Source organism: Acomys minous, assembly GCF_964271855.1.
Source record: "Acomys minous genome assembly, chromosome: 7".
Lineage (NCBI taxonomy): Eukaryota > Metazoa > Chordata > Mammalia > Rodentia > Muridae > Acomys > Acomys minous.
The window spans coordinates 71316492-71336339 of NC_140488.1; the positions used below are offsets into that span (position 1 = coordinate 71316492).

At 39.1% G+C, this 19848-nt stretch overlaps 1 protein-coding gene across 1 annotated transcript in view; it reads left to right on the plus strand.

Annotated features, from left to right (window-relative positions):
- Positions 1-19848, plus strand: part of ZDHHC15 (zDHHC palmitoyltransferase 15) — a 103847-nt gene that overhangs the window by 34675 nt on the left and 49324 nt on the right. Inside the window, exon 3 of the mRNA XM_084789868.1 lies at positions 13462-13556. Within this exon, the coding sequence (XP_084645994.1) occupies positions 13462-13556 (95 nt within the window). The remainder of the gene's footprint in view (positions 1-13461; positions 13557-19848) is intronic.

Below are 19848 nucleotides of genomic sequence, written 5' to 3' on the forward strand. Positions count from 1 at the left end.
GCCAACACTCAGACACATAGAATGAATACATATTTTTATCAATTTTAAAGAGTTTGTAACATAACCAGCTTTAAAAGAAGTTTATATAAATTGATGAGCAGCGGATGCTTAGTGGATAATTAGAAGAAATTAGTGTACTTTGGATGAAAGCCTAACTTATGAAGTTGACATTAATGAAAAAGAAACTATGCTTTTCAAAATATAATGACACATGCCACCAGCACATTATACTGATATGAGAGTAATTCCTAGGGGTTAATTAGCTAAACCCCAAAACCAACTGATAAAAAGTTCAAATGCTAGGGTTAGGTTAACCATGGAAATAACGTGTGAGTAATTCTGAAATCTTCATCAAATGTTCTGAAAACCCTGGGCAAAAAGTATTGGACTCTTTCCTCATCCTCACTACTGCTTCAAATGTCTGCCACAGGAGATCTGGCCCGGTTGGCGTTCACAAGGCAGTGCAAGGAAAGTAAGGCAGTGTATATAACACCAGGATCAACACTTCATTGTTAAGTGCTCCACTCAAAAGGAGATGTCACTGCCTAGCTGACAGATTTCCCCCATAGCATAATCTGAAGATTTCTCTCCTGAGCCAAAATGGAGATTTTAATAAGGACTCTCAATTGCTAGATCTCCAACTGCTGTTCCTATTTGAATTACAGTGCATAAATTGCAAGGTACTCCTCTCCCCCAATTTCCCCTCACTACCAACACAAATGCTTTTAGTCATCAACTGGTATGAAAGATGTTACAGAAAATAATCTCTTTTTAAACTAAAGAGTCTCTAACAATAGCTTTTAAAGAAGGGGGAAAAAAAGGTATGTTAGATAATTGCCACAGTAACAGCCTTGGCATTTGGGTGTCTGAGAATGTGTAGGAAAGCCGCTTTATTTTCGCACTTCGCTGCTCATCTTGCTGCATTCACAACAGTCTATGCCATCCAGTTTTAAGCACATAAGAAGGTATGAACAAGTTCCCCCTCCTCTCGCCCCGACACACGTACACATTTCCTACTACTTCCTAAGAGCAAAACCAAAAAGGAACCTACTGTCCAAAGATATTGCTAATAACAACTTCTTAATGCTACTTCCAGCAAGAATTTTAGCTTCCAGAATTTCATCAAGGTGTTTATGAGGCATTACTTTAGGGAGCGTGCTTAAGTAGTCATGTTCATTTCAGACGCGATTCCCGTAATGGGCGATTCACATTACCACACAGTGATGAAACACAGAACAACTGCCTGCGTAAAGGAATTTTTCCTTTGGCATTTGACCATGTTCTGGTTGCCTTGCAACCCTCTGCATCTGCTGAAAGGAATGAAGAAAAAACACTTGAAAGACTTTGGGCTTTCGTGTTGTAACACTAACTCCAGTGGCTTAGGATGCCCCACCAATAACCACTGCCAGATAAACGAAGGGCTTCACTGTGCCTGTTCTCCGAAGGAAAGATGTTTTCCCATTTCATTTCAATTTCAGTGAGTAGTGACAGCTCAGGGTTACAGTTCACAAGCTATTTGATTTCTCTGGTGATTTGAAACCTCACTGGAGCAACATACTTAAAAAAGATTCAGTGCCCCTGTGGTTTGCACGGATGGGTATTCTAGACACAAAATTAATTATAAAAAAAAGTATGCCAACCAGGTGTGGTGACTTGTGTCTGCAATTCCAGCATTGTGGGGGAGGGGCGGGAGACTAGCCATGAGTTCAAGACCAGCCTTAGCTATATAGTGAGTTTCAGGACAGTGTGAATTACAATGTGAGAACTTGTCTCAAGGAAGATCCAAAGAGAGAGGGGTGGCACAGGAGAGCAATATGATGCATGGTTTTTATGCAGAGCAAACTAGATGGGCACATATCTGAGGGCAAAGTTCCGGAATGTTGTCCACCCAGAGGGACGCACAAACACGAGAACCATGAGTTCTCTCTGTATTTCAAGAAGAGTCACTTGAAAGCACTGGCAGACATGAAGTTATTGTCTGCCAGGGATGCTGGACAGTTTTCCTCCTTGAAGTGGTAAGCTGGACAACCAGATGGCCTAAAGGCATTTTTTTCTCCTGGTTCTTCAGAATGACCTAAGGGTGGGTTGCTACATGCTTGAACTCTAATTCAGATGATGATTCAATCTTTGGCAAAGGATAAACACTGAATTTTTATTACACTTTTAAATGTAGCATGAGCACGCGTGTGCTGCATGTTTGTGTGTGTGTGTGTGTGTGTGTGTGTGTGTGTGTGTGTGTGTGTGTGTGTGTCTGTGTCTGTGTCTGTGTCTGTGTCTGTGTGTTTACGCATTGTGTCACATAAAGAATGTGGATATTAGGAGATCACTTGGTGGAGTTGGTTTTCCACCACCTGGGGCCCATCCAATTCAAGACATTAACAACTGCTTTTATCCACTCAGCCATCTCAACCACCCTGCACACTGAAATTTAAGATCTAAGGAAAGGAGCTCTAGACTGTGAGTGAGGAAAGCCAAGTTCTGATTCCATTGCTCCCATATCCCCAGTGGGAAACCCAGATTGAACCACTTACCTTCTCTGGACCTCCGTCATATCAAAATGAGAAGGCAGAACTAGATGGTTGCTATAGTCTCCTCCAACTCTCTAAGATGTTGCAAAAGGCATACAGTAGTCCCTATTTTATAAGTCTACTGAATAACTGCAACTTTGTTATTTAGCCTCAGGATCCCTCCTTTTCTGTCTACCAAGAGAATCCACACCATATAAATCTTTGAATATAGGAATGGGATGCAGCTGTTTCCAGTTCCACAGTTAAATATTAATGTGTAATAGAACTTGGACCAAGCTAAGGTACCACATTCTCCATCTCAATCATTTGGAATAAATACCCTTAGAGTACTATCATTTGTAGGAGTTTAGTTTTCAGTCATTCATGTAACCAAACAAGTTAAATCTCATTACCATTGAAGTGCATGGTGATATTATAAACATAAAATTATCTTATTCTGATCTCTTTAAAACCAAAGATTCCATACTCATTCCATTCTGAATTAACATGAATGGACACATCCTTTCTTTCTAAGATAATAATGGAATTTTCCCTATATCATACTCATAAAATCAAAGAAACAAAATCATACTAGCAAAGAATAACAAGTTAAAAGGATTACTTTAAACTCTTGAGTAAGATAAAAAATATATATATATAATTATTTATAAACATTGTACTGTGGAGAAAGAAGCACTCTTACCACTCTTACTTATTGGTGATAAGAATGTAAATAAAAATTTAAGTTTTTATTATTTTTTTTAAATTTTTATTTTTATTTTTATTTATTTATTTATTTATTTTTTGGTTTTTCAAGACAGAATTTCTCTGTGTAACAGCCCTGGCTGTCTTGGACTCTCTTTGTAGACCAGGCTGGCTTTGAACTCACAGTGATCCGCCTGCCTCTGCCTCTCGAGTGCTGGGATTAAAGGCGTGCACTAGCACGCCCGGCTAAAATTTTATTCTTTATACATCTTACATCCCAATCAGTTTCTCCTACCCCCTCTCCTCCCTCCTCCAACCCTCTACCCCACTCCTCTCCTCCCAACTCCCCCATCTCCTTTCTGCTTCAGATCCACTCCTCCATTTCCATTTTTAAAAGAGGAGCAGACCTCTTAGGGATATCAACCAGTGGCATAACAAATTGTAATAAGGCTAGGCACAAAACCAAGGCTAGATGAGGCAACCCAGTAGAAAAGAAAAGGGTCCCCAGCACAGGCAAAAGCTCCGGAGTTACACCCTATCCCCACTGTTAGGAGTCCCGCAAGAACACCAAGCTACACAACCATAACATATATGCAGAGGACCTAGTGCAGACACATACAGGGTCTGTCCTTAACTGTTGCTTTAGTCTCTGTGATCCCCCAGTGAGCAGTGCTTAGTTGATCCTGTGGATTGCATTCTCCTGGTGTCTTTAACCCCTCTGGCTCCTCCCAGTGTTTGGCTTAGGGTCTCTGCATTTGCTCCCATCAGTTGCTGGGCGATGGCTCTCTGATGACAATTGGGCTAGGTACTCATCTATGAGTATAGCAGACTATCATTAGGAATCATTTCATTCCTGGGTCTCAGGGCTGCTTGTAAATCCTGACCATCCACTCAGTGTCAGGCCTGGGCTTCCTCTCGAGGTGTGGACCTCAAGTTGGGCCAGTCATTGGTTGGCCACTCCCACAAGTTCTGTGCCAACCTTACTCCAGCACATCTTGCAGGCAGGATAAATTGTAGGGTGAAGGTTTGGTGACTGGATGGATGTCCCAGCCCCCCTTCTAGGAGCCTTGCTGGTTATAGAGGATGACTACTTCAGGCTCCTTGTCACCCATTATTAGGAGTCCCAGCTAGGGTCACTTTCTTAGATTCAGGGAGTTTCTACTGTACTAGGTTTCTACACTGACCCACAAATGCCTCCCAATTCCAGTCAAATCTCCCAGTTCTCTCTCCCCACATTCCTCCCGTGCCTCCCCCCCCCCATGCCTGGACTCTCCTGTTCCCATCCCCTCCCACCCTGAGGCTACCAGCAAAATCTATTCTATTTCCCCTTCCTAAGGAGATCCATGCATCCCCCCTTCCCCCTTCTGTGCCCTCCTTGTTATTAGACTCTCTGGGATTGTAGCATGATTATCCTTTACTTTAGAGCTTACATCCACCTATAAATGAGTACATACTATGTTTGTCTTTCTAAGCCTGGTTTACCCTACTCAGGGTGAGCTTTTCTAGTTCTTTCCACTTGCCTGCAAATTATATGAGATTGTTTTTTGTTTATTTTGTTTTTAACTACTGATTAATACTCCATTGTGTAATATACCACAGTTTCTTTATCCCTTTTTGGTTGAAGGACATCTAGGTTGTTTTCAGTTTCTGGCTATTGTGAATAAGGCTGCTATGAGCAAGTGCCATTGGTGTAGGATTGGGCATTCTTTGGGAATATATGGAAGAGTTGTATAACTGCTTCTTGACGTAGATTGATTCCCAGTTTTCTGAGGAACTATCATATTGATTTCCATAGTGGCTGTACAAGTTTTCATTCCCACCTGCAATGGGGAAGTGTTCTGTTGCTCCATTTCCTCGCCAGCATGAGCTGTCACTTATGTTTTTAAATTTTTTTATATTTCTTTTTTTAAACACATACATTTATATTATTACACCTGAGTAAAATAAATTACATACAGCAGGAAGAACCACGAGACGATCAGCAATTATATAAATGTTACATGCATAGTGATTTGGCCATTTGCATTTGGCAAACTTGAGGTAAACATCTTTCCTATTCAGTTTCGTGAGGTCCCCCATTTATTAATTGTTGATCTTAGTTCCTGCATGTGCTATTGGCATTCTGTTCAGGAAGTTGTCTCCTATCCCAGTGAGTTCAAGGCTCTTCCCCACTTACTCTTCTATCACGTTTAGTGTATCTGGTTTTATGTTGAAGTTTTTGATCAACTTGGACTTGAGTTTTGTGAAGGGTGATAGATATGGATCTATCTGTAGTCTTCTCCAAGCAGACATCCAATTAGACCTGTCTGATTTTATGTTAATACCATGTGGGCTTTATTATTATAGCTGTGTAGTAGAGTTTGAAATCAGGGATGATGATACCTCCAGAAGTTCTGGATTGTCTGAGCTATCCTAGGATTTTTGTTTTTCATATGAAAGTATTTTTCTTTCAAGGTTTGTAAGGAGCTGAGTTGAAATTTGGTTGGGGGTTGCATTAAATCCGTAGATTGCTTTATATAGTGGATTACATTGACAGATTTTCATATGTTGAACCATCCTGAATTTTTGAGATGAAGCCTACTTGATCATGGTGATGATCTTTTTGGTGTATTATTCGATTTGGTTTAGGAGTATTTTTGTATTAATTTTCATGAGGAAAAATACTCTGCAATTTTCTTTGTTGAATCGTTGTGTGGTTTGGATGTCAGAGTGACTGTGGCCTCGTAAAGTGAACTTGACAATGTTCTTTTTGTTTCTGTTTTGTGGAATACTCTGAGGAGTATTGGAATTAGCTCTTCTTTGAAGATTTGGTAGATTTCTGCACTAAAACTGTCTGGCCCTGGGATTTCTTTGGTTAGGAGACGTTTAATGATTGCTTTTATTTCTTTGGGGGTTATAGAACTATTTAAGTTGCCTATCTGAGGCCTAGCAAGATGAGTCACTGGCTAAGAGCACTAGCTGCTCTTCCAGAGGACTAAAATTCAGTTCGCAGCACTCGCATGGCAGCTCACAAACTGTCTGTAACTCCAGTTCCAGAGGATCTGGCACTTGCAGTCAGAACACCAATGTACATACAAATAAATGAATCTTAAATTGTCTGATCTTTAAGTTTGGCAAGTGGTATCTATTAAGGAAATTATCCATTTATTGTAGGTTTTTCAATTTTGTGTAGTACAAGTTTTTGAAGTAAGACCTAATGATTCTTTGGATTTCCTCAGTGTCTGTTTTTATGCCCGCCCCCCTTCCACCTTTTCATTCCTTATTTTGTTAATTTGGTTATTCTCTCTGTATCTTTTAGTTAGCTTGGATGAGAATTTATCTATCTTGTTGAATTTTTCTCAAAGAACCAATTCTTAGTCATTGTTCTCTTTTATTGATTTCAACCCTGAGTTTGATTGTTTCCTTCCATCTTCTCCTCTTGGGTGTGTTTGCTTCATTTTGTTTTAGAGCTTTTAGTTATGCTAACTTGCTAGTACAAGAAGTCCCCACTTTCTTTATGAAGGCACTTAGTGCCATGAGCCTCCCTCTTAGCACTGCTTTCATTGTGTCCCGTATGGTTAGGTATGTTATGTATTCATTTTCATTGAACTCTAGAAACTCTTTACTTTCTTTATTTCTGTCTTGACCCATTTTTCATTGAGTAGGGAGTTGTTCAGTTTTGATCAGTTTGTAGGCTTTCTGTTGTTGTTGTTGAAATCCACCTTTAATCCTTGATGGTCTGATAGAATGCAGGGGGATATTACAGTTTTCTTGTCTCTGTTGAGATTTGCTTTGTGAACAAGTATGTGGTTAGCTATGGAGAATGTTTCATGGGGTGCCAAGAAGGTGTATTCTTTTGTGTTTAGGTGAAATGTTCTGTAGATGTGGGTTAGGTTCATTTGGCTCAGAACATTTGTCAACTCCATTATTTCTATTTAGTGTTTGGCTGAACAATTTGTCCATTAATGAGACTAGGGTATTGAAGTTTCCCACTATTGATATGTGAGGGCCAATGAGTAATTTAAACTTTAGTAGTATTTTCTTATAAACATTGGTAGATGTTAAAAATTGAAATATCAACTTGCCTGATTTTTACTTTGATGTGTATAAAGTGTCCTTCCCCATCTCCTTTTGATTAATTTTGGTTTGAAGTTTATTTTGTTAGATATTAGAATGGCTACACCAGCTTGTTTCTTAGGTCCATTTACTTGGACAATCTTTTTCCAATCCTTCACTCAGAGATAATGTTTGTCTTTGATGTTGATGTGTATTTCTTCTATGTAGCAGAAGGATGGATCCTGATTTCACATCCATTCCATTAGTCTGTGTCTTTTTATTGGGGAATTGAGTTGATTGACATTGAGAGAGGTTAGTGACCAATGATTGTTAATCCTCATTATTTTGATGGTGGTGGTGGTTTGTGTGTGTGTGCCTGTGCATGTGTGTGTGTGTGTGTGTGTGTGTGTGTGTGTGTGTGTGTGTGTGTGTGTATGTTTCCATTCGTTTGGTTTTATTTGTGTGAAATTATATATTTCCTGTGCTTTCTTGGGTTTAGCTAATCTCCTTGAGTTGGAGCTTCCCTTCTAGTGCCTTCTGTAGGGCTGGATTTGTGAATGGATATTGTTAAAATTCTACATTGTCATGGGACATCTTGTCTTCTACATCTACAGTGAATGAAAGTTTTATTGGGTATAGTAGTCTGCATTGGCATGTGTGGTCTCTTCAATTCTGCAGTGCATCTGTCCAGTCCCTTCTGACTTTTATAGTCTCCATTGAAAAGTTGAGTATAATTCTAATAGGTCTGCCTTTATATGTTACTTGGCCTTTTTCCCTTGCAGTTTTTAATATTCTTTCTTTCTTCTATGTTTTTAGTGTTTTAATATCTATATGTCACAAGATTTTCTTTTCTGGTTCAATCTATTTGGTGTTCTATAAGCTACTTCAACCTTTATAGGTATATCCTCCTTTAGGTTAGGGAATTTTTCTTCTTTGACTTAAAAATTTTTTTTTAATTTGTTCACTTTACATCCTGATTGTAGTCCCTTCCCTTGTTGTCTCCCGATCCCACCCTCCCTCCTTCGTACCCTCTCCCTCCTTCCCCTAGTCCTCAGAAAGAGGAGCCCTCCTCTCCTAACATTTGACCTCAGCATATCAAGACTCATCTGTACTACCTATATCCTCTTCCTCTGTGGCCTGGCAAGAGGGGGAGCAGAGTCCATATCAGAAGTAGTTCCTACTCCCCATATTATGGGACTCACAAGGAGACTGTGCTGCCTATCTACTGCATCTAAGAAAAGGGTCTAGGTCCATACCATGCATGGTCCTTGGTTGGTGCATCAGTCTCAGTATTGTAGTGTGGTTATCCTGTATTATATGGATAATATCCACTTATAAGGGAGTATATACCATGCATGGCATTCTGGGTCTGAGTTAACTTACTCAAGATGATTGTCTCTAGTTCCATCCAATTGCCTGCAGATTTCAAGATTTCCTTGTTTTTAATAGCTGAATAATATTCCATTGTGTAAATGTACTAGAGCTTCTTTATCTATTCTCCAGTTGAGGGACATCTAGGTTGTTTCTAGATCCTGGTTATTATGAATAAGGCTGCTATGAACATAGTTGAGCAAATGTCCTTGTTGTATATTTTCTGGGCCTTTGAGCTGTCTATTCCTATTTTTCATAGGTTTAGTCTTCTCATAGTGTCCCAGGTTTTCTGGGTATTTTTGTCAGCATTTTTTAAAGATTTTTTTTAATTTAAAATTTTTTTCTTGTTTTTTCTTTTTAAAAGTTTATTTTTTTATTCACTTTACATCCTGGTCATAGACCCATCCCTCTGTACCCTCCCAGACCCACCCTCTCTCATTCTCCTACATCCTCCTCCCTTATTCCTCAGAAAAGGGGAGCCCCCCTTTCCATCCCCATTCCCACCTCACCAAGTCATATCAGGACTAATGTGTCCTCTTCCCCTGTGGCCTGGCAAGTCAGCCCTGCCATGGGGAAGTGATTAGAAAGCTAGCAAGAGAGTCCATGTCTGAGAGAGCCCCTACTTCCCTTACTATAAGCTCCACATGAAGCCTGAGCTAGCCCTCAGATACGTCTTTGTAGAGGGCCTAGGTCCAGTCCAAACAAGGTCCTTGATTAGTGTTTCAGTCTCGACAGGCCCATTTGGGCCCTGGTTAGTTGGCTCTGTTGGCCCTCTTGTGACGTTCCTGTCACCTTCAGGTCCTTTTCTCCTCCCCACATTTCCACAAGGTCCCCAATCAATTACCCAATGTTTGCCTGTTAATCTCAGCGTCTGTTCCAAGGTGCTTCAGGGTGGAGCCTCTCAGAGGACAACTCTGCTTGACTCCTGTCTGCAATCACAGCAGAATATCATTATTGTCAGGGGTTGTTACTTTCCTATGGGATAAGTCTTGGGTGAGGCAGGGCATTGGTTGGACCTTCCCTCAATCTCAGCTGTATTTGCTCTATATTTATCCCTACATAATTTGTAGGCAGGGTGAATTTTGGGTTGAAGTTTTTGTGGGTTAGTTGGTGTTCCCCTCCCTCTGCTAGGAGACTAATCTAGTTAGAGGTTGTCCTCTTCAGTCTCTATGGCCCCTGCTACTAAGAGTATCTGCTAGAGTCCCTCTCATATCCCCCTGGGAGCCTACCATGACTTAGGTCTCCAGCTTGTCACAGAGATGCCCCTATCCAGAGTTTCTCTTTTCTCTACAGGCCTTCTTTCCTCCTGCCCCCACTCTTCCCAGGTCTGCTCTCCTCCTTCATATCTCTCTGTGTTTCCTCTGCTACTTTGTGCCCTCTCTTCAGTCACTACCTCTGTGTATTCTGTTTTCCACTTCCAAGTGAGGATTAACAATCCTCCCTTGGATCCTCCTTGTTATTTATTTTCTTTGGGTCTGTGCATTGTATTATGCTTATCCTTTACCATATGTCTAAAATCCACTTATAAGTGAGTCTGTGTTACCTTACTCTGGATGATATTTTCTAGCTCCATCCATTTGCCTGCTAATTTCATGATTTCTTTGTTTTCAGTAGTAAATGTACCGCAGTTTCTTTATCCATTCTTCGGTTGATGGACGTCTAGGTTGTTTCCAGATTCTGGCTATTACAAATAAGCTTGCTAGACACGTAGTTGAGCAAATGCCTCTGTTAAATGGCGGAGAATCTTTTGGATATATATACCCAGGGATGGTATAGCTCGGTCTTGAGGTACAGCTATTCCCAATTTTTGGAGAAAGTGCCTGATTGATTTTCAAAGTGGTTTGCACTCCCACCAGCAGTGAAAGAGAGTTCCCCTTTTCCCACAGCCTTGCCAACATGTGATGTAACTTGAGGTTTTTTTTTTTTATCTTAGCCATTCTGATACGTGTAAGATAGAATCTCAGAGTCGTTTTGATTTGCATTTCCCTGATGACTAAGGACATTTAGCATTTCTTTTAAGTGTTTTTCTGCCATTCGAGATTCCTTTGTTGAGAATTCTCTGTTTAGCTCTGTACCCCATTTTTAATTGGGTTATTTCATTTGTTGGTGTTTAATGTTTTGAGTTCTTTATATAATTTAGATATTAGCCCTTTGTTAGATGTAGGGTTGGTGAAGATCTTTTCCCAGTCTGTAGGCTGTTGTTTTGTTCTGTTGACAGTGTCCTTGGCCTTACAAGCGCTTTTCAGTTTCAAGAACTCCCATTTATTAATTGTTGCTCTTAGAGCCTGAGCTGTTTCAGAAAGTTAACGCCGTGCCAGTGAGTTCAAGGCTTTTCCCTACTTTTTCTCCTAACAGATTTAGAGTGTCTGGTTTTATGTTGAGGTCTTTAATCCACTTGGACTTGAGTTTTGTTAAGGGTGATAAATATGGATCTATTTGCATTTTTCTACATGTAGACATCCAGGTAAACCAGAACTTTTGTTGAAAATGCTCTTTTTTTTTTTCCCCCATTTTTTGGTTTTAGATCCTTTGTCAAAAATCAAGTGTTCATAGGTGTGTGGGTTTATTTCTGGGTCTTTAATTCAATTTCATTGATCCTCTTGCCTATTTCTATGCCAGTGCCATGCTGTTTTTTATTACAATTGCTCTGTAGTATAGCTTGAAGTCCGGGATGAAGATACCTCCATTTTTTTTGGTAGGGTTGTTTTTAGTTGTTCTGGTTCTTTTGTTTGTTTGTTTGTTTTCCATATGAAGTTTAGAATTGTTGTTTCAAGGTCTATAAAGAATTGTGTTGGTATTTTTATGGGACTTGCATTGAATCTGTAGATAGCTTTTGGTAAGATGGCTAGTTTTTTACTATGTTAATCATACTGATCCATGAGTATGGAAGATCTTTCCATCTTCTGATATCTTCTTCAATTTCTTTATTGAGAGACTTGAAGTTTTTGTTATACAGATCTTTGGGGTTTTGTTTGTTTGTTTGTTTTTGGTTTTTTTTTTTAGATAGATTTTTCTCTGTGTAGCCTTGACTGTCCTGGACTCACTTTGTAGACCAGGCTGGCCTCGAACTGACAGTGATCCACCTCCCTCTGCCTCCCGAGTGTATATATGTCTTTGACTTGGTGGTTAGTGTTACACCAAGATACGTTATATTATTTTTGGCTATTGTGAAAGGTATTTTCCCCTAATTTATTTCTCAGCCTGTTTGTCATTTATATACCTATGTCCAATAGGCCTGTTGTGTCCAAAAGCAATGTTTTGAAGCAGTCCTCTCCAGCCTCTGGCTCTTATGATCTTTCTGCACTCCATCCATGACAGCCCCTTAGCCTTGACAAGAAGGGGTAGGATAGAGATATCCCATTTAGAGCTGAGCACTCCACTGAGACTTATTTCAGAAAAATAAGAAAGTTCATTCTTTCCAAGTTATATAACGTGAAACAATCTCCAAATAAAATAAGCAATAAAAAAGTATGTTGCAAAACACTGTGTACAGACTACTTCTCTGTGTTTGACAAAGTACCCTGGGAGGTTTTTACAAACAAAATCTGAAGTCATTGCTTGTTTACATAGAATGTAACTGAATAAGACAAAGATTTCGCTGTATACCTTCCAGTACCTCACATTTTTGAACTGTGTGAATATTTCACTTTTCACAAGAAAGACAGTTTAAAAATTTTAGATGTTGTAGAGCCGTCATGTAAGAAGTGAGAGGTATATGTAGAGGAAACATTTGCCTTTTCCTCTGTGGTTCTTGAGTTTTAAAATGAGGTTTCATAATTTCACACATAACCAGTCTGGTACGCTGGGCTGGGACTGAAAGAGCAGATGTATGAGAGGCTGGACCTTGGTAAGCTGATCTTGAATTACCTCATTCTCTTGAGTCTTTTTGATGGATTGAAATGAGACCATGACATTCAAGGACTTGCAGTGCAACACTAAAGTGACTTTCTACCTTGTAAGCCAGCTCTATGGACAATACCAAAACTGAGTTGATTCAAAGGCAAATGTTATGAGAAGACAGGCAGGAGAGTCGTGTGTACATCTATTTCACGGCTACAACTTATACTTCTGAACCATGTAGTCAATGGAGCTATGGAAAAGAGCTTGGGATTTAGAATCAGAAGTCCTGTATTTAATGTCAGGCTACACGTTACTGACCTTGTGACCTTGGTTAATAAACTATCTGACTCTGACCTGCCTTATACTGTTATCTATCTCAACAAAGTTAGTGAGAAAATAAAATGAGGTGACAGATATAAAAATATGTTGTAGGCTGGCCAGGTGGCTCAATGGGTAAAGATGCTTGCATTCAGGCCCAATGACCTGCATTCTATCCCAGGAACCCATATGATAGAAGGAGAGGACTGACTTCTACAAGTTGTCCTCTGAATGTCACGTGTGTGCTATAGCATGTACACACACACACACACACACACACACACACACACACACACACACACACTATTTTTTGAAAAGGCATGTTGTAAGCTTTAATGAAGTACAAATTGTATCATACCATTGTAGCAGCCATGGTGGCATATATAATGACAGCTGGCTAAACTATTGTCTCATATATTTTCATAAAGGATGTTTTCTCTCTTTACTTGCAGAATCACATGAAAGCTTTGAGAGGATATGACTTCCAGAAAAATCTTTGGTTCAAAATGTGGTGTTCTGCATGTATTCTTGTCTGTGCATGAGAAAATAGTAGCACTCAACGTTTCATAGTGATACTAGAAAGTACATAGTCGTAGGAGAAAAAGATAGACATTTGTCACTTAATTTTGTTCCTTTGAACTCTAAAAAATTGATTAAAAATATAATAAATCTTTTTTTATTTCAGTTATCTACCTCATACTCTATCATGCCATTTTTGTGTTCTTTGCCTGGACCTACTGGAAGTCTATCTTTACACTCCCACAGCAGCCAAACCAGAAGGTAAGGATATCTATTGCTTCACAAAGCTAAAAGCAGAAGAAACTAAAGATACCAATAAAAAACAAAGAGGATAAAAGGAGAAACAACCTTTCCATTCAAAAGAAACTCAGGCTGTTTTGTCTTTTTCTTTTCAGAGAAGGTCTGATGTATTGCCCAAGCTGGCCTTGACTCCTAGCTTCTAGCCATCCTCTTTCATCTCTCCTGACTAGCTAGGATTGCAGTGGCAAACCACCTTACCTGGCTGAGGATAAACTGAAAGGGATTCATTCACTCGGGGGAATTAAGGATGTTCTAGGCTATTTGTGCAGCCACCATCCTTGAGTGTCTTTAAGACTAGGAAACCAGTGTCTGCAATGGGGCTCTGATTAATACAAGAAGCCACTTCGATTCTGAGACCTCATCTAATTCAATTCTATGTAACTGTGTTACTTTATAATGCTACCCAGCAGGAGACTAGAAGGCAACTATGAGGGAAATTTTGATAGTTAATCCAACCCTTTTAATCTATGTTCTCTTGAATTCATGTATTTCTGGCACTATTTGAAAAAGTTCAGAAAAGTGATCATCTCAAGATTTAAGTACTTTAAAGCAAATTAGATTTGGAAGCAGAAAGAAACAATGGGAAAGATCTTACCAAAGCTATTAAAATTGTCTCCTTTGTGGCCCAAGATAATACAAAAGAAAAAATGAAAGCATTTCATTTTCTTTCTGTAGTAATACAGAAAGAAAACAATAAGCAAATTGGCAAGTATCTTTTCTACTGAATGCTTAAAATATAAATGGATATCCTGTTAAAAGGCTGAGATTAACAAACTAGATTAAAAGTATATGTATATGTATATATAATCTGTTAGCATTAGCACCAAAGACATAAATAAAATAAGTTGGCAATAAGTGGTTGGAAAATATAGTATAAGCAAATAGTAATCAAAAGAAAGCAAGGCTGTCTATTCTAATTTCAAACAAGAGATTTGCCGGGAAGAAAGGAAGGGAAGGAGGGAAGAGAGAGGGCCTGGGGTTGTGCTTGAGGGATACAGTGCTTCTCTGGCGTGTGTGAGGCTCTGTGTTTGATTCATTGCAACACAAATATTTTTTTAAATGAGAGTGAAGCCAAACACAAGAGAACAAGAACTACAGTATGTATTGATAAAAGGGCCAATGTGCTATATGTGGGTCTACGATGGGGCTTTTGGCTAGCAGGTTGTTGGATCTCTAGCACCACAAAAAATAATGGGTCAATTGGTGAATGTGTTAAAATTATTTTTAGAATGAACCTGAAAAATAGAAGCAAAACCTGAGAAAGTTCTGTTCTTAAATAACAGTTAAAAAAAAAAAAAGACATTAGTTCTTGATGAAAACAGATGCAGAGACCCACATCCAAACACGAGAGCTTGGGGAATCATGTGGAAGGGGGAGAGGAAATGATTATAGGACACAGAGGGGTGGAGGACACCAGGAGAACATGGCCCATGGCCCCCAAAATCAGCTAAATAGGGCTCATAGAGGCTTCCAGAGACTGAAGTGACAACCATGGAACCTGTGCAGGTCTGACCTTGGTCCTCTGCGTATATGTGATGGTTGTGTAGCTCGTTGTTTTTGTGGGACTCCTAACAGTGGGAGTGGGGCCTGTCTCTGACTCATTTACCTGCTTTTGAGACCCCTTTTCTCCTCCTGGCTTGCCATGTTCAGCTTTGATATGAGGGTTTGTGCCTAGTCTTACTGCAACTTGATATGCCATGTTTGGTTGCTATCCGTGGGAGGCCTGCCATTTTCTGAAGAGAAGCAGAGGAGGAGTGGCTGAGCAGGAGACGTAGAGGGGAGGAGAGAGGAGAAACTGCATTCGGGATGTAATAGGAGAGAAGAATTTTAAAAAGAATTTAGTTCTACGTGTTTAATAGTGCATAGAACAAGTAGGCAGAAGATCCAAATGAAATGTAGGATATGAAAGGACATACATAAAGCAACCTACCCCCCAAATAAAAGAATGAACATTTATTTTTCATATCGCATGTAGAACATTTTCCAATACAGGCAATCTATTAGGCCACCGGAAGTTGAAACATTAAAAACATTCAACCCATACAAAGTATTTTCTGTAAATGCAGTGAAATAAAGCTAGAAGTTGATAAAACAAAGAAAGTTACAAACTCACAAGTGTGGAAAAATTAAGCACATTCTTGGACTATATCTTATAGTGTATTTTTGATAGTATTCAGTTCCACCCAAACTCCTCCCAGATCCAACCTCATTCTTTTCCCATCCAACTTTGAGTCCTTATACTTCCTCATACTTTAAAAAAAAGGGGGTCCATTTGTGCTACTCATGTACTACTCGTTAGTGTTCAAGCATCCACTGGAAGGTCTGTTCTCTCTCAGAAGCTATCAGTTGCCAATATCTCCTCAGCTATAGGTAGAACTTCTTGCCCCCTCCCCTCTCCAAGCTGGGATTTGCTCTGGCTTGAGCCTGCGCCGTCTTGTGCATACCACCACAAGAGCTGTGAGTTCATGTGTGCAATGACCGCACTGTGTATGAAAAACACTGCTCTAATATATACCGCCACCACCACTGGACCTTACAGTCTTTCTGCCCCCTTTTCTTCAGTGATCCCTGAGCCTTGGGAGAAGAGGATGTAAACTAGGTGTCCCATTTAAGGCAGTCTTCTCTTCTTCTCTGCCCCTTAACCATTAAGCACACCCTAAACCAATGGATCAAATAAGAAATCACAGGAAAATTTAAAAAGACTTTGAGAGGAATGAAAGTAAGACATGGCAGACTAAAAATTATAGGATTCAATCAAGCAGTGCTCCCAGGAAAATTTATAGTTGTAACAACACTTAAATGAATAAACATCTCAAATAATCTGTTTTGATGTTTTAGAGAACCATATAATGAAGAATTTTCTAAAGCCAAAGTTTGAAAGAATGACAGTTAGAAGGGAAGTAAGTGGAGCAGTAAGATGGCCATCCAAAACATACAAGAAAGTATTTTCAATTCTTACATCTCCTCAGAATACATAAGGAATTCTCTTAATTCAGCAACTAAAGATAACACAATTGTAAAATATGGAAAGATCTTGAATAGACATTTTTTTCTCCAAAGAATATATACTATTGTTTGTTAAGGACACAAAAAGTTCATGAGCACTCATTTAAAGAGATGCAAATCTAGACACAAAAACCATCAAGAAGGAAGACATTAAGTGAATGAACAAACGAGTCAATGAAAAATAGCAAATGTTGGTGAAAATGCTGAGAATTAAAAATCTTCCAAATTTGATTTGGAACATAAAATGGCAGACTGCTGTGTAAAATAGCTATGCTTTTCCTCATAATGTTAAATATGGAGTTACCATGTGACCCAGAAGTTCCATCATAGGTATGTAGTCAAAATAACTGAAAGAAAGCATCCAAATACATATGCACAAAAATTTTTTTGTTATATGCTCCAAGTTTTCTCTCTTTCATTTATTCATTTATTTAATCACTTTACAGCCTGAGCCTAGCCCCTTCTCTCCTCTCCTCCCAATCTCACCATCATGCTCCCCCCCATCCCTCCTCTTTCCTTCTCAGAGGAGGGGAGGCCCCCAAGGGGGACCATCCCACCCTGGCACCTCAAGTAGCAGCAGGACTAACTGCATCCTCTCCCACTGAAGCCCAACAAGGTAGCCTAGTTAGGGGAAAGGGATCCAGTGGCAGGCAACAGAGTCACAGACAGCCCCTCTTCCCATCGTTAAGGGACCCACATAATGCCCAGGCTGCACATCTGTTACATTTGTGTAGGGAGTCTAAGTCCAGCTCATACTTTTTTTGGTTGGTGGTTCAGTCTGCACAAATCTTTATTGCAGCACCATAGCCAAAATATGGAAACAACCCCAATATTGATCAGTGAAAAAAATGGATAGAGGAAGTACTCTATGTCTGCATTGTATATCCACACACGCCAGAATATTATTGGCCATAAAAGGGAATGCAGTACTGACATAGATGAACCTTGAAATGTGGTAATTGAAAGACATCAGACACCAAAGGCCATACTGTTTTGCAGGCAAATTCATAGATGTACAGCACATACTGGTTGTAGTTGCCTAGAGATAATGACAGGTTAATAAGCAAAAGATTTTCTCTTGGAGTGATGGCATGTTTTGGAACTAGGTAGTTTTGTTTGTGCTGCAGTATGAGTGTGCTAAATGCCACTGAATTTGTGCACTATAAAATGTACCTTATAAGAGAAAATGCCATGTTATTTTAATTCTAGCTTAATGAAAATTAAGTATCCCCCTTCATATTCTGTATGAAAGCTTTTAGGTCAGTGGAAAGGCTAAGTGGTTAGAAATTTTGTAGACCTGAACTTGATGAAATAATGTTAGGTTTGAATCATGTGCTGCAAATGTCTAATGTGTATGAGTACATCTTTATCATTTTCAATTTGTAAAAATGGAAGGAGAGTTCTTTGGGTCTTCTTAATAGCCACAATATTAGTTTCTCTAATACTCACAACATTCCAATCTGTCACCAGTTGTCTCATCCAAAATGCATTTATTAGCTCACTGCTTTATAGTCCTTAATAAGGCTTAGATGGTGCCAGAAATATGCTATCTGTGCCAGACATCTTGTTCTAAACTATTTGTTGAGTGACCAAAAAGTATTTGTCACATCTAAACAGAAACCACTGTGCCAGTGTCCTTCAACTAGTGCATAGTCCCCTGAGAACGTTACATTCGAGAGGATGCCTCAAAGGTTAAAACACTGTCATGAGGTGCAACTGTCAAGTATCAAAATATAAATGAAAATCAAAATATTTAGTATTTTCATGTTAGTAAAAACAAAACAGCCAGGTTGTTCCTGGTCACTTTACAATATTTACTTATTATATTTTTATAGAATACAGCAGAACTCAGGGCTAAGAACTGAATGCTTATAAATGTACCATATTTGTTGTGACAGCCTTAAATGCCCCCCATGCTATGGCATGATACCATAAAATGCACCATGGGTATAGTTCTATTCTTGTTTGGTTGCTTGGTTGGTTTTTGAGACGTTTCTCTGTGTAGTCCTGGTTGTCCTGGATTGCTTTGTACACCAGGCTGGTCTTGAACTCACAGAGTTCTTGGATTATAGGCATGTGCCACCATGCCCAGCAATGTTCTATTTATAATTCATTTTTAAAATATCATCTATGTGTACATGCACACACCCAATCTAAGCATTCTTGTACATATCTTTTGGCATACTTAAATATATCTTTCACTCACATATATTTATTGTCTTGGCTTATATAACTAGGAGTGGAATTGCTAGGTCACACTATAGACATGCATTTCATTTTAGCTAGTACCTATGTTATCCGACTGGATTATAAAGCCACACTCCCACCAAGCGCTCTGTCCCTCAAAATGTACCATGTAAGGACTGGAAGAAAAGTACATGTTAGAAAAATAGTGAACAAAAGAGTAGAATCTACAATGTATAAAAAATGGTTACTATTCAGCATAAGAAGATAATAGCCTAACTTGTTCTCACCTTTGCCAATTGTTTGAGAATTTCATAGAACCTTGATCATATTGACCCCTCCCATGCTCCTCCTAGATCTATCGCCCCCACCCTCCCACTCCTGCCCTCTTTTTCTCTTTAAACGCATCAAGTACTGCTTGTGTTACTCATGTATTCTTGGGAGTGTGGCCTTCACTGGAGTATAGTCAACCCCCCAGACTTCATCCTCAAAGGAAACTGATGAAACACCTAATTATTTTAGTGGACAGAAGACTTGTATAGGTATTTCAAGAGAAATCCCCCGAATGACATCACAAAAAGATGCTCGTTATCACTAGTAGCTGTGAAAGTACTGAGTTAAAAAAAAAAAAGGTACAATAAGGTACTGCATACTAAAAGTTTAAACTCAAATGACTGGCAATATCAAATAGATTTAAATGATTAATAATTAGAATGCTAAATGGTACTTTGTATTACTGTCCTGCTCCAGTCTTCTGAAATAAGTATCATTTCTTTTATTTTACAAAGAAAATGTTTAGATCAAGAATGTCTAATTTTCCAAGGTTATTTTCTATTTTTGTTCATAATAAGGCTTAAATCATAAATTCCCACTATAAATTCCTTCCTTTTTCACCTGTCTACCCTTTTGCATAGAGCAATGAAAAGTTTTCAATTCTATGTTATGTTGAAAAAATAATTGGGTTACCTTAGGCAATATTAGCAAAATGTAGCATGAAATTGGCAAAAAGTTCTGTAAGTAGTAAGGCTATCCACATTTCTACCCATTTGCAAAATTATGATAT